General features: G+C 45.6%; 1 protein-coding gene across 2 annotated transcripts in view; it reads right to left on the bottom strand.

The window, feature by feature from the left end:
• Positions 1 to 15,415, bottom strand: part of SZT2 (SZT2 subunit of KICSTOR complex) — a 51,898-nt gene that overhangs the window by 34,657 nt on the left and 1,826 nt on the right. For both annotated transcript variants that reach the window (XR_006221334.1, XM_007077329.3), the window contains exons 2-7: positions 7,103 to 7,228; positions 6,156 to 6,329; positions 5,686 to 5,856; positions 1,472 to 1,603; positions 590 to 731; positions 99 to 205 (exon numbers count right to left, since the gene is read on the bottom strand). Coding sequence is in view for 1 of the 2 variants with exons in the window: in XM_007077329.3 (XP_007077391.2) it covers positions 99 to 205; positions 590 to 731; positions 1,472 to 1,603; positions 5,686 to 5,856; positions 6,156 to 6,329; positions 7,103 to 7,228 (852 nt within the window). In the remaining variant the exon portion in view is untranslated. The remainder of the gene's footprint in view (positions 1 to 98; positions 206 to 589; positions 732 to 1,471; positions 1,604 to 5,685; positions 5,857 to 6,155; positions 6,330 to 7,102; positions 7,229 to 15,415) is intronic.

Here is a 15,415-nt window from a genome sequence, read left to right as displayed (position 1 = left end):
CTTTATGTGGGAAATCATCCCCTGTAAGAAAGTAACCAGGCATATCCAACTTTGTGATATACCACACTTCCCTCTCATCCTTTCTAGAAAGTCCTCACCTGCACAAAGGAACAAGCCACGGTGCCACTGCGAAGCTGGTTCAGCAATGTCTCACAGACAGCAACATCAGGGACACTGGTCACCCCATCTGTGATCACGATGATACCTGGAGCAGGAAATATCAGACAGATCTGGGGACACTGACCAGATCAAAGCTACAGGGGGGCATCCAACTGATGGGGCCCTTCAGACCTCAGTGTCTACCGACTGATGTGTTTTATGATCCACACCCTTCCCTTCTGCTTCTCCCTCCTGAGTGCTGGACCCCAGTCTCCAAAGTGATGTCCTTGGAGCTCGACTCCCTCCCACTAGGGTCCTGGATGGTTGTCAGAGCTGGGGGTGCTTGAGAGAGATGCTCAAACACACACACAAGGAGACAGATCCTCTTCTCTGGGGCCCACTGATCCCCTGGAACCTGTATCTATACTGCTAATGCCCCCTTCCCGTACCCTCCTATTTCCCCAGCCCCACCAAAGGTCCTTCTACTGACCTGCACTAGAGTTTGAGGGGAGCAACTGCAGTGCCAAGATGCCCTGACGAATCATACTGACCAACCCAAGGTCAGCTGTCACCATGGAGACTCCCACCTTCCGGCCAGGGGGCTCCCCCGAGTCTGGGGACTGGTCTTCGGCCTGGCCCGAGTTACAGATGAGACAGAATGGGTCAGAGAGAATTACCGTCCCTCCCATCCACAGCAAAGCCAGAATTTACAGCCCAGCACTGCCGCCCAGGCCTGACAGGCCTACTCCTGTGAGGACCTCAACCCCTTGCCATGCAGCCAAGTCCTGACTGTGCTTGCTCTCCTAGCATGTGCTCAGATGCTGACAGGGAGTCGGACACCAGATGAAGCACCAGATTATACTGGAGCAGGCTTCTCCACCTTTTATGGCCCCTTTCCCATCACGATTATGAAATATTTTATACATCAATCGAATTAAGTCTTCAGACATAGAGCACTCAATTTGCTTGGCTACTTCTAGGATATCCAAAGGAATGAGCCAAGTGCATTCTAGTGAGTTCAAGCAGCTTTATCCCTGACTGAACAAAATCGTAGCGATCAAAGCCACACACGATCACCTTCTCAGATCCACTGGGGGAGGAGATCTAGGACTGAAAAAGACACCAGCACACGGTCTTCACGTTTTCTCCTGGCAAGAACGTGTGTCTTGGGAATGTATCTGAGCCCTCCTCCTCCAGCAGGGAACCTGTTGCGTGCACTCACCAGCGCTTCTAACCTTGGCTCACTCTGGCTCTTAGCCCCTTTCCCTGACCTCTCTTCCCTCTGTACTGGGGCTTGTCCTTCCTCTCTCCCCTCTGTCCCTTAACAGCTCCTCTTTCTAAGTGGTCTCCACCCACTTTTTCTCCCACATACCTGACTCTGAGGGTCATACTGCTGCTGCAGCATGGTGGCCACCTTGTCCTCAAAGAGACAGAGCTGTTCATATACCTGCTGCAGGAACACCTCCCGCTGGGAAGGGTCCAAAAGGCAGCCCTGTACCAGCACCTGAGAAGCACATGGGAAAGACCAAGACATGAAGGTCAGGGGGACACTGGAAAGTACTCTTCTGGTGTGCCTATGTATCTCCACAGCTCTCTCTAGGCGCTCCTGACTTCTCGTGCAAGCAGGGTGACTAAATCCACAGCCAGTTCTTCTCGTGTCAGATCATCTACTCCACCGGGGATACCAGGCCGTTAGTTATCTTCATCTGGGTTCACAACCTTCCTCTGCTTACGGTCCTGCACACTGGGTTTCCCCAAGCTCCCACATGGGGGTGCCATAAGAGCTTCCATCTTGGGTCATCGGACAGCCCCACCTCAGCCTGGCAAAGCCTTTCTCATTCCGACTCATACATTTTTATTCTTGTTGATCTTGAAGCACTGCACACAGAGGCAGCTCTGGACCTTTTTTCTTTTAGGTACAACATCATCTTCCCTGTGAATGTTCCTTCCTTCCTTTTCCCCTCAGCAGGTAACTCCTACCCCCCCTTTCATAAAGAAAGGAAACCAGTCAGCAGGAACTCCCTGCTTGCCTTAACCCCAGGGGGGTACTACTTTCCAACCACCGAAAACACCCACAATATTTGCTCGAAGTTTGTATCTGTGTCCTTGTTCTTCTTTTGAAACTCTGAAGAAACGATTCCTCATCCTCTTCTGTTTCCCAAAAGCTAATCTCTCCAACTAATCTTGGACCTCTTGCCTAATGCCTTCATTCTCTCTCCATGGGGTTCCTTTCCTCCTCCTTTCAACATAAATGAAGTGCCCCCATCCTAGAAATTTCATACAGGCCTGGTGGTCCCTGGGAACTCTCCTTTCAGACTCCTACAACCTTTTCACAGGCCCACTACTCCCCTACCCCTGCCCTCCTGCGCGACACCTACTTCTTCAGTCCCTATTCGGAACTGGGGAAATGGGTGGTCACAGCCGGGAGAGGGGGACTCTGTAAGTCCACAGGCCTAAGAGAAGAAAAATGGAATCAGAGGAATAGTAGGGACTGGGGTTATAAGGTGAGAAAGATGTTCACAGCTATATTGTTTAGATGTGAAAAGGGGGTCAGCCCAAGAATCCTACACTAGGGTTTGGCCAAATATATAACGATAAATTGTGATGAAATATCAAACCAAGCAGCAATTAAAAATCATATTTTCAGGGGCACCTGGGTGGCTCAGTCGGTTGGGCGGCCAACTTCGGCTCAGGTCATGATCTCGCTGTCCGTGAGTTTGAGCCCCGCGTCGGGCTCTGTACTGACCACACAGAGCCTGGAGCCTGTTTCGGATTCTGTGTCTCCCTCTCTCTCTGACCCTCCCCTGTTCATGCTCTGTCTCTCTCTGTCTCAAAAATAAATAAACGTTAAAAAAAAAAAATCATATTTTCAAAGAATACTTAGTGACAAGGAAGAATGCCCATATTATAGATTTAAAAAGCAGGATGTAAAATTATGTGTCTGGAATCAGCCTAATAGTTTCTTCTCCTCTCTTTGGATGGTGGTGGCGAGGGAGGATAAACAAGTACTCAAAGGCAAGAAGGAAATTCCATAAAATGTTAATTGTAGTTATTTCTGGGTGGTGTATTATGGGTAAGCTTTGTTTTTCTTTATATTTTATGTATTTTTCAAGTTTCCTCCAATGGACATACATTATAAAGGTGATTTAACTTGTTCTGTTTTTTATTTTTTTAAATGTTATTTGAGAGAGAGAGAGAGCACGTGCATGCACGCACTTGCATGTGAGTGGGGGGAGTGGGGCAGAGGGAGAGAATCCCAAGCAGAGTGGGCTCCATGCTGAGCTCAATCCCATGACCCTGGGATCATGACCTGAGCAAAATCAAGAGTTGGACACTCAACCAGCTGAGCCACCCAGGTGCCTCTTTTTTTTGTTCTGTTTTAAGGAACAGTAGAATACATCTTGGGGAGCTTTAGAGATGGTGAGGAAGCTAGCCCAGGGCTGACAAGTGGCCCTGAGGGCTTAAACTGAGTAAGCCTGCTCCTTCTCCATAGCTGTTGGCCTTGTTCAGGGCTCACCTCCCCTCCTGTACTGCAATAATCTTCGGCCTGTTCTTCCCAATGCAGAATTTGCCCCCCAGTCCATCTTTCTTCCTGGCTACAAACCAGCCTGATCTTCCCAGTGTACAAATCTGATCTCATAACTGTCCACTTAAAAACCTTCCATTTTTAACAGTTAGAATAACAATGAACAGTTTTAATAGCTAACTTTTCCGTGTTTTCTATGGGGCAGGCACTGTTCTAAATGCTTGATATATATGAACTCAGTCACCACATAATATCAGTACTGTTAATCTTCCCATTTTGAAGAAAAGACAGATGTACAGAGAGATTAAGTTATTTGCATAAGGGCACACAGCAAGCAAATACAGGGGGTGTGAATCTAGATCCAGCGCTTGTCATCATCACCACACTAAACTCTCCTATAGTTCTTAGCCATGACATTCAGGGTCTCTCATAATTCTGCCTCTACTTCTCTCTCATCTCCTCTTTACCACCACTCCCCACCTCCACATTCAAATACTACTGTGTCAAACAGAATAATGTGTAGTCCCCTAGAGCACCTGTGACCAAGAGCACAATCTCACAGCTCTGCAGCTTTGCTTTTGCTGGCCCCTCTGTCTGGAAAGCCCACTCCCCTTCTTTGAAGGGCTAACCTCAATCTTTCCTTCAACACTCAGTTCAAATGCCTCTCTGTCCAAAAGTCTTCCCTGGGTTTGGCTGGCTGCTCCCTCTTGGTGCTCCCACAGCATTCGAGTCATTACTTAACTAGTGTCTTTATCACATTCGACCGAAATTACCTCCTTTAATATCTGTCTCCCCTACTAAAATCTCAAGTCCTCCCATCAGGACAGGGACAGTGCCTGATTCATCTGTGACTGCAGGATCTAGCCCAGGCCTCGCATAGATCAGGCTTCAGTAAGTGTTTGCCGAAATGAACCAAGTGTGGAGTGATTACCTAACACTCATGCTTTCCCGGTCTTGGCCATCAGTGCCTGAGAAGCCCGGCCTCTGTCTGGGGATGCAGGCCACAAGCAACAGTCCTAACAGCTGTGCTAGGAGAGCACTTTAATCCACAGCAGTGGGCTGGGATCCAGACATGCACCGACTGCCTTGTAGATCTCGGGTCCTCAGGAGCTGTTCCTTGCATCCCTATCTCAAAGCGAGTTTGACAGCCAAGGTGACAACATGGCCATTAGAGGCAGTTTCAGGGTAAGCCCCTAACAGTGAGTTGAAGGTGGTTAAGAGCAGATGAGGGGAAACTGGGCCACTGCTTATCTAAGCCAAAAACAGATATTCCAGTAACAGACCTGGCCATTCTCCAAAAGGAGTGTCTTGTGATGGCCTGTTTGGGTGTTGGATAAGGCTCGTAATTATCTGTATGGTCAGCATAACACCCGGCACTTCACAGGGCCCTCAGGGAAGATGACCCTCCTCTGTCGTTGGAAGAAATTATGGTTCTGGGCATTTGTTACATTTCAAAATCATAAAATTATTCTAAAAGATCATCTCCTAGAGGTAGTGCCAGGAGTCAGGATATAAGCAAACCCTCTAATCAAATTAAAAGGAGGGTGGTAGTGGCAGCATGAAACAGACATCCAGTGGCCAGAACCACAGCCTTGCAGAAGGAGTGGGAGAGGCATTTGTCCAATCAAGGCCAACGGACCTAAAGCTCGTGAGAAGGCTCTTTTTAAAAAAAAATTTTTTTTAACGTTTATTTATTTTTGAGACAGAGAGAGACAGAGCATGAACGGGGGAGGGGCAGAGAGAGAGGGAGACACAGAACCGGAAGTAGGCTCCAGGCTCTGAGCCATCAGCCCAGAGCCCGATGCGGGGCTCGAACTCACAGACCGCGAGATCGTGACCTGAGCTGAAGTCGGCGCTTAACCGACTGAGCCACCCAGGTGCCCCGAGAAGGCTCTTTAAGAGCTGAGGAATGGATCCTTCTCAAGAGGAGACAGACTCAGAGACGATTGGTAAACAGGTTGGGACTTTGAAAATAGACAGTAGAGACAGAATAAGGACTTAGTCAATGGACTACCAGAAATGAGGTCTGAGGGTACAAACTTGGAGAAAGGATGCGATACCTGGTGGGCCTGCAGGCCAATGATTGAGGAGTAGGCCTGGATAGTTATGTAGATCTCAGGCTGGAAGTCAATGCAAGATCCGGGCACTCGGAAGGGTCGAAGCAGCCCGCCTAGGCAGCGGGAGAGCGCATGGAAAACTTCATCAAACAAGATCTCCCCTGTGGAATCATCCTGAGGGCAATGCAGAGAAAGATCTCTCGAATGTGAGCAAAAGCAGCCCTGAGCAGAGGGCAGAAACAAGCAGCTTCCGTGGGTCAGTGGAACTCCCATCTTAAAGTTGGTCACACCCCCAAATACAGTGCCACGTGTGGAATGGGACGTCTTCAAACGCTGACCATTTAAAAGCCTGTTTCCTTTCCACGATGGTAGACTGGGATCACTTTTCACATCTCTGAGGCCTCTCCCTCTCCTCCTCACCCCCTACTCCATCCCTTATTCCTTCTTCCCACTGTCTCCCTTTAGTCCCTTACCACAATGCCAGTAGACGGGCTAAGGTCGAGCTCAATGACAAATCGGTACTGCCAAGCCAGGAAGGTAACCCGGGTAGAAGGTACAAGGAGGAATGGCCTTGGGACCACTGGTTCATCTGGCTGCCACCCAGGGGGCAGGACGCTGAGGACTTCCAACTCCTGCTCAGACTGGAGCTGACAATTAGGACAGAGAGAAAAGGAAAGGGTCAGGGAAGAGTCACCCCTTTATTTCCTGGACCTGAACTTCTTCTTCTTCCTTTTTTAAAAAACTTTTTTAAAATGTTTATTTTTGGGGCGCCTGGGTGGCTCAGTCGGTTAAGCGACCGACTTCGGCTCAGGTCATGATCTTGCGGTCCGTGAGTTCGAGCCCCGCGTCGGGCTCTGTGCTGACAGCTCAGAGCCTGGAGCCTGTTTCAGATTCTGTGTCTCCCTCTCTCTCTGACCCTCCCCCATTCATGCTCTGTCTCTCTCTGTCTCAAAAATAAATAAACGTTAAAAAAAATTAAAAAAAAAATGTTTATTTTTGAGAGAGAGAGAGAGAGAGAGAGAAAGTGTGTGCACCAGAAGGACAGAGGGAGGGAGACACAGAATCCGAAGCAGGCTCTGGGCTCTGAGCTGTCAGCACAGAGCCTGACATGGGACTCAAACTCATGAACTGTGAGATCATGACCTGAGCCGACTGAGCTACCCAGGCGCCCCGTCCAGGACCTGAACTCTTGTATCCAAAATGGCAAACCACTGGTTCTATCTCCTGCAACCCAACTATATACTCTTCCTATTTGGAAAATTAAAATTTCCTGGGTGGAATCATTTTCTGGGAAAAGTCACTTGCCCCTTCTAGAATGAGACCCATTAGAGTTCGTCTCCTATCCTGTTTCTAGGACCCCCTTAAAAAAGCAGATCCTTCTGAGCCAGCCCCTCCCATCCTGTAGGTTTCTGGGCCTCACCAGCATCTCCTGAGGTGTAGCCTGCACAGTTTGATGCAGGTGATTGAGGAACCAAGCCAGGCGGACATTTCGGGAGATTCGATAATCTTTTTTCATCAACAGGAACACCTGCCCAGCTTCTTCCACCTGGAGACAAAGAGACATTAGAAATAATCTAGAAAAATTCACTGAGTTCCTGGTATACATAGATCGCTGTGCAAGTGACTTGTTCAAGGAGTTCACAACACGTAAGGGAGAGGCAAGGCAGCAGAGGAGAAAAATTAGCTCCCCCCTCAGGGCAACGTGTTCCCAAGGACTCAGTTCTCTGGTCCCATTCCCCTTATGTGTACTTCTGTGTTGACCAAGTGCCCTTTTAACATTATTGAATGTGTAGGTGTTTTTCCTATAAGCTACAAGCTCATTAAGGGTGGGGATTGTGTCTTGCTCTATGTGTGTGTCCCTATGCTTGGCAAATTGCTGACAACAAAGCAGATACTCAGTAATGCTGGACACTTCCTCCTAATAAGCCTTGACGACAGCGGCCCCTAAAGGACTCTTCACTGGGTGACTAGCAAGCCCGCTGACTGCCTCAAAATTAAACTCCTGTGGGTCACGACCCACATTTTCCCCACCCTCCACACTTCTCAGTGGTCAGTGCTCCAGCTCCTTCCCACCACTGCCTCAGAGGCAGCTGGCTCCGCGGTGTCCGGACAGGCATCAGTTCCCTTACCGGTGTCCTTGTCCTTCCACTCATGAGCCGAATCTTGGCTCGGGATGAATTCGACGCTCTCCCTCATCCACACATATACCATGCCAGCGGCACTCTGACAGAGAGAAACCTGTCACTTTCCCAGGGGCACCAGCTCCAGCAGGACTTTACCTATCCCTTCACTTCTCCCTGGTGAGCAACCTCTCCCATCCCCTTCAGAACCTTTTCCCATCTCTCAGCCCCTGGGGGCCTGGCAGATAAACTCACCCACTGTTTCACAGAGAAAATAAGGGTCCACTGCCCTGAACTCCCCCAACATTTTTTCCTGACCAATCTTTACCTGAAATTCCTTTATTCCCTTACTCTAGCCTCTGATGAAAAGACGACTCTCCTTCTGGTTTAGACAAATTGCAAATTTCTCCCCCTGGGTCCCTGGCCGGTGAGGGGAAGGGCCAGGCGGTGAGGACTGAAGAGGGTGGTAGAAACAAACAGAAGCCAATAACTGTTAAGAAATGTGGTACTGAAAGGAAGTGAAGGTTTCTTCCCCCCGAATGGGGAAATTTGAAGAAATAGAAAAAGCCCTGGAAAAGCAATAACGAAGGATGGTTGATGGCAGAGAGGAGTGTGGAAAGCAGACACAATGACTAAAGATGAAGAAAGCCATTCTTCTTCAGGACAGAAGGGCTGCTTCAAAAGACACAAAACAGGGGCACCTCGTGGCTCAGTTGGTTAAGCATCTGACTCTCGATTTCAGCTCAGGGTCACAGAGCCTGCTTAAGATCTTCTCTCTCCCTCTTCCTCTGCCTCTCTCCCCTGCTCATGCTTGCTCTTCCTCTCTCTCTCTCTCTCCCTCTCTCTCTCTCAAACACACACACACACACACACACACACACACACACACAGAAACAGGTACTGGAAAATGGCATAGGTGGAAGCAGGCAGGAAACTCCCATTTCTTGAGCACCTGTAATATATTCAACAGTCCCCTGGAGACGCTAAGTGCAAGAACTTCAGTTTCAGACAGCCTGGTGTGAATCCCAATTTGGCCTCTTTTTAGCCTGTGAGATCGGGGAAAAGGTACTTAATTAACCTCCTTAAGCCTCAGTGCCCTCATTTGTAAAATGGATATAACCCTAATACCGATCTAACAGTGTTGTTAAGGGGGCTAAGCGAAATCAGGTATAGGAAGTGCTCAGCACAATGCCTGGTGCTCAGAAAGAATATTATAAAAGTGAACTATCACCAGGTTATTACCGGGCATAATAGAAGGCTCTTCACACTGGTACACTCAATCAGGCCCCACATAAAACACTTAACAGAAACAAACGGAGGTCCAAAAAAGTGAAATGATTTAACACAATTAGTAGGTGCAGGGTCAGAAGTCAGACCCAGGCCTCATGAGCTGCAAAGCCCAACTACTGAAGAGTGACAAGCGGATAAAACTGGGGGTTTAAGAACAGAAAAGATTTGAAGTGGTCCCGAGAAGGAACACGATGGGTCTCTACAAGCATAAAGGATGCTCCGCCATAATCAGAAAGACAAAAAGACAACTGAAATATCGATATAGGATTCAATATTATTTTGTGTTACGTCTCTATACTACCTAAAATCACACTATTCTCTATTGTGCTGCTTCTGTACGCCAGGCTAAGGTAGGTGCTGGCCAAGGATTTTTCCCAAGAGTTGGAGCAAGCTACTGAACTTTTTTTTCACAGAGCTATAATATTTTATCTGCATTAAAAAAAAAAAAATTCCCTCTGGCTACCATGTGATTCAGAAAGATCCCCTGACAACCAGGGGAGATGGCAGTGGCCTAGACCAGAGCTACTCATAGTAGCCATTCTGTGAACTGTTTGAGACTGGTCTCCGATGAGACAGCACTTGTGCCAGAATGTAAAGCCAGTACTGCCTTTCATCGACAAAGCCTGGTTTTACACACACACACACACACACACACACACACACACACACACTCAGCTAACGCAACCTTCAAGACAAGTGAGCTTAGCTGCCATTTTAAGGACCCTTTAGAATAAGACAACAATCAGTGATTAATTGGAAGCAGTGGGGAGGAAGGAACGAAACTGTATCAAGGACGACTAAGATAGCCCTGGAAACCGGTAAGTTGCAGAATGATTTCCAAGTTAGTGAGAAAAATCAGATACAGGTATTTACCATCATTTCTAACCACCATTCCCCTCAAAAGGTCCCTTAAGATTGTACACCCTTATCACCAAGATGCTAGAAACAGCAAAGGGTCTACCGGCCAAGAAGGAATGTGCAGCAGTCACTTGCCCTCTGCTTGACCTTGGTCTCAGGATGGGATGCTCTCCTAAACCAGTCAAGCTCTCCCTCTGGACTGGCTGAGCAGGTGTGGGTGTGAGATTGATGCCCACTCTTGTCTAACTGATGGTGCTGGATCCCTGCCAAGGCTCTTATCTAGGAAAGGATGGGCTGGGGCCGGGAGTACTATCAGAATAGGAAGGATACCTGCATTCAGCAGTCCTTTGTTTATCATTCTATCTTCAGAGCCTACAGCAGTGCCTGGCACATCAGATGCTCCATACAATTTGCTGAATAAGTAAGTGAATCTGCCATATGTTCTAAGCAAAGCAAAGTTGATGTTTAAAGCTAATAATCAGTACAACTCTTTTTCTCTACAACTCTTCTCAAGGTGAGATAATCTTAACACTAATCCCAGTACTATATTCCTCTGGTTCTTCTTTGGTAGTTAGTAAAGACTTTTTTTCCCCCAAATGCCAGCCTGTTTCAGCTATGCAAGAAAACACCATAGGAAGGAATCTGGGCCCATACTGAGCTGGATTAAACAGAGGAGAACACACACCCGTGGGTCAGCACCATAAGAACAATTGGGAACACTTGGTCACTCCACCTTCTAGGTCTAAAATGTTGGTGATTCTGGGTTTCACGAACGAACCTATGATCCCCTGCACTATGTTAGGCATGACAGGTTTCACTTCTGTCACACAGTCACAAAGCAGTTTAGAATTCTTCATGGCACCCACCAGTTTATAATGAAGAATTTGTGTACTTTGTAAATTTTGTTTCCCCTGCAAGTCTAGAAGCTCTAAGGAGGTAGAAGCTTTTGTCTATATGTTGTCCTTTGCTGTATCCCTAGCAACCAGCACAATGCCAAGACGTACTAGGTGTTCAAATATTTGTTGACCGAATGTGTGAGGGAAATGGCTCTCCCAAGCTATGTTTCTTCTGTTTTGAGCTATGTTCTGAATTTCTTACCACTGATTCCCAACTTTTCATTTTTAGCAACGTCTGCTCTGTGTTGTCCAAGAGATCCCATCCTTCCTCATCCACTTTATAGAAAAACGAGCCTATTTTATGTCTGGGTTTTTCTTTTGGTTCCACCAAAGTTGTTTTTACCAGGTTTTCACTACTATTTTCTTTTCAAATATTATCTCTTTTTTACAGTTCTTGGAATCTGGGGAAGGGCTGTTGGTGTAAGTTCTAATCGATTTGTTTTGAAAGAAAGTGTGATTTGATAGCTAAGCCTCTGGGCTTGAACTTTATTTTCCTCCTCCATAAAACACTACCATGTATCCCAATGGCGTGTGAAAAGTATAAATGTACGCGTTAGTGTAACAAGTGAAAACAAGCAATTCATTGATCAGTTGCTGCTTTATGTCTGGAAAGAGTCCCGCACAGCCATTCACTTCAGCTTTTTTGCTCGTCCCCATTTACCTGGCATAGCTGGATGTTTCCTCACACTAAACCAGAATCTGTCTTCTTGATATAATCTTGACCCATTCTTGAGATCTGTTCTCTTGAAAACATCTAACCCATTTCTGGTTTTACCCCTGGATAAAACCCAAAGGAAAGTCTGACCCTCTGCCAAAGGAGAATCTATCAAACATCCGATGGCAGCCCTGAGTCTCTGTTTCTCTGTAATAAACATCTCCTGAGTTCTTCAGGTAAATCTTAAAGAGCATTGTTTCAAGTTTCCCCACTATATCTTAGATCATATGCCTATGAACTCTGGCTGGTCTGTTTTTCAACTCAAAATGTGGGGGCTAGGATGGAACACAATACCCAGGTGAGGGCACAGATTCAGAGTCTCCTAAGTTCGACTGACTTTTACCATACTGTTGGCGCAGGGAACCTCCGTAACTTTTTCACTTGTGTTGCTGTTAAGACACATCCTCTGTTCTGTCCTCATGCAGCTGGCTTTTTGGGACACATCCAGTTATTCAATTAGTCCTGTTATATTGGATAAATTCAGTCTCTTATTCTATTGTAAAACCTAGAGTCCTGTTTTGTCTTTTAGCAAATCTCTTTCCAGCTTAATTTCCCTGCTAATTTCATCAGGATGCCATCAAGTCCTCATTCCTGTCCAAAGAGGACAAAGACAAGGTGGGTGTGCATTCATTCATCGGTCAACAAATTTATGGAGGGCCAGCTACAGGCTAGCACCAGGCTAGGTCCTAAGGATACCATGAAAAGCAAAAACTGGCATTCTCTGCTCTCATAACATTTACCCTGTAATGGAGAAAAAATTAATCAAATAATCATTCTACTAACTATATGATTACAAACTGAGTAAGTGTGCCAAAGGAAAAGAAAGTGGTTCTATGGCAGCATATAACAAAGTAACCTGACCCAAGCTAGGATCTTAGGAGACAGTGACACTGAAGGTTGACTAGGGTTTGCTAAGTGAAGAGGAAAAGGGGAGATAAAGCGGATGGAAGACACAGATGGGTGCTGTGCTATTAGTAAATGTTCTTTAGATTATTAGTTAGTAGACACCTTAATTTCATTACAGTACAGCTTCCATTTCTCTACCTTGTCTTCGAAGTTATTTTGAATGACAGGGGTGCTGGGTGGCTCAGTCGGTTGAGCGACTGATGCTTGGTTTTGACTCAGGTCCTGATCCCAGGACTGTGGGATCAAGCCCCTGTGTCAGGCTCCTGCTGAGTGTGGAGCCTGCTTGGAACTCACTCACTCTCTCTCTCTCTCTGCCCCTCCTCTGCTTGTGCTCACACATGCTGTCTCAAACTAAAACAAACAAACAAACAAACAAACAAACAAACAAAGGTTATTTTGAATGATGGACTGACTGTCCAAGGCCAAGTGAAGCTTACGTAGTTAGTTCATCAACCAGTTCTTACAGAATCCACTCTCTTGAAACCAGGAACATTGGCCCAACTTAATCTTTCTCACATTTCTCCCTCAAACATGACCCTTCAAAGTCAACAGCAACATGTTCAAACCATCATCTTGAAGTTTGCCTCACATTCAAGATGTAATTGATCAGAACCAGAAAACATAAGAATTTAAGCAGCTAAAATAGTATTTTTCATAGTATGATCCAAGGACCAGGTGCATGAGAGTGGCAAGGTGCTTATTAAGATACAGATTCCTGGGCCCCAGCCAAACCAACCGAATTCGAGTTGACAGGACTCAGGAATCTAAATTTAACAAGCTCCCCAAGTGATTCTTCCGCTTTGACAAACCCTGACTTAGCTGTATTCTCTCGGCATCCACACTCACATGGAGCTTCAATGCCCTAATACGTAATCTCCCTGAGTCTGAAATGCATTACTCTTGGGACTAATCTGGCAAAGAGAAAGCAGGGTTTCAGAGTCAGAGACCTGGATTGAAATCTGGTTCTACTACTTGCTATCTATGTGAACTTGAACAAGTTACTTAATTTTTCCAGGACTCAGCTTCTTCATCGATAACATGTGGGTAAGAATATCTACTTCATAAGGATGTTGCTGCAATTAAACGTGAGAATGAGAACAATGGTAGAGGAAGCCTGTCATTCTCTGGAACATTTATTGAGGCCTACATACCATTTACAAGATGAATAATACATTATTAGGCACTGTACTGCATACCATATATATCAGGATGACGGAAACATCGCCCGTCTCAATTTGTTTTTTGTTTGTTCTTTGCACCTGTCCCTTTGTGGTTAAGGTATAAATAATTTTTGAAGCCTTTTCCAACCATTATGCTGTTTTCTAACAGAATCCCATGAGGAGCGCCTGGATGGCTCAGTCGGCTGCATCCGACTCTTGACACTGGCTCAGGTCATGATTCCAGGGTCGTGGGATTCTCTCTGTCTCTCTCTGCCTCTCTTCCCCGCTCACGTGCGCTCATGCTAATAAAAAAAATAAATAAATAAATAAAAATAAAGAATCCCATGAAGTCATGTAGACATTTTCTCCCTTGAACTGTCTGAAGGCTCCTTACCACTGGACTTATGCCACATAAGTCCTGAACCTCTAGCATGGACTCAGCCTGAATCTTCTTCTCATCTCTTACCAATCTCTTGCCAATTTAGAGCACCTAGAGGGATCAAACGTTTGTTCTGTTGCTGCTTATTAATACAAGGCCTTGGTGAAGTTACTGTGCCTTAGTTTCCTCATCTGTGCCATCAGGAAAATAATAGTGCCTATTTTGTGGAGATTTTACAAGGATTAGGTGATACTTAGTAAGCACTCTGGAAGTGTTAGCTGTTCTCATTGTCACATTGCACCCACACTAGCAGCTGCTGCTTCTGTTCTCTGAGGGCTCTACGCTCCTTCTCACATCAGGATTTTCACTATTGCCTCTGCCTGTGATGCGCTCTGCCTCTTCTCGTGGCCAACTTCTACTTGGTCTTCAGGCTGAAGTGTCATTTCTCTGAGAAGGCATCCCAAACCACCCCCGCCCCACACACTTCTTAACAAAGTCAGTTAAGAACCTCTTTTAAACACTCATTCATTCTGTAGTTTTCCTTTGCAGCCCTTATTATAATTCAATGTTTGTTTACTCTATTAAAATAGAGGACATGTCTGTCTCACACTGCTCGGTATCCACCCTGATACTTAGAACGATTCTGAATCCACAGCACTCATAAACTATTTTAAATATATGATGAATGAATGATTTCTTAAATCTGACTATGCCCAATTTTGTCTCTTCGGATTGTAACAACCTCTCAAAGTCAGTGACTTTTCTGCCCAGGGGCAAACTTCACTCCCTTTACTTTCTGAGATAAAATTTTCAGGAATGCAAATCAAGAACTTAACAGATGCTTAACATTTGGCTGAATGAGGCTCCCAGAAGTATGTGTCTTGACTCCAAGCTACTATAGATCTGCACTGATCAATACGGTAGCCACTACCAAATGGGGCTACTGAGAACCTGAAATGTTGTGAGTCCAAAAGTCCAAAATGAGATGTGCTCCAAGTGTAAAATACACACTGGATTTTTAAAGATTTGGTACAAAAAAGAATGATAAGTAGCTCATAGTTTTTAATACTTATTACCTGTTGAAATAATATCTTGGAAATATATATAAATAAAATACATTATTAAAATTGATTTCCTCTGTTTCGTTTTACCATTTTAAATGTGTCTACTAGAAAATTTGCATACACGCCTTCTATTAGATTTCTATTGGACAGTGCTGTTTTACACCACCTGCCTGAAAGGTATGTCGTATTTTGCTACAACATCCCATTTCCTCTCATCTTTGCTGCTGTTGTTTTTTATTTATTTTTTATTTTTTTTAATTTTTATTTTTTTAAAAGTTCATTTCTTTTTTTTTTTTTTTTAACGTTTATTTATTTTTGAGACAGAGAGAGACAGAGCATGAACGG

Source organism: Panthera tigris, chromosome C1 (assembly GCF_018350195.1).
Source record: "Panthera tigris isolate Pti1 chromosome C1, P.tigris_Pti1_mat1.1, whole genome shotgun sequence".
NCBI lineage: Eukaryota > Metazoa > Chordata > Mammalia > Carnivora > Felidae > Panthera > Panthera tigris.
This window is presented reverse-complemented; position numbering and strand designations above follow the sequence as displayed.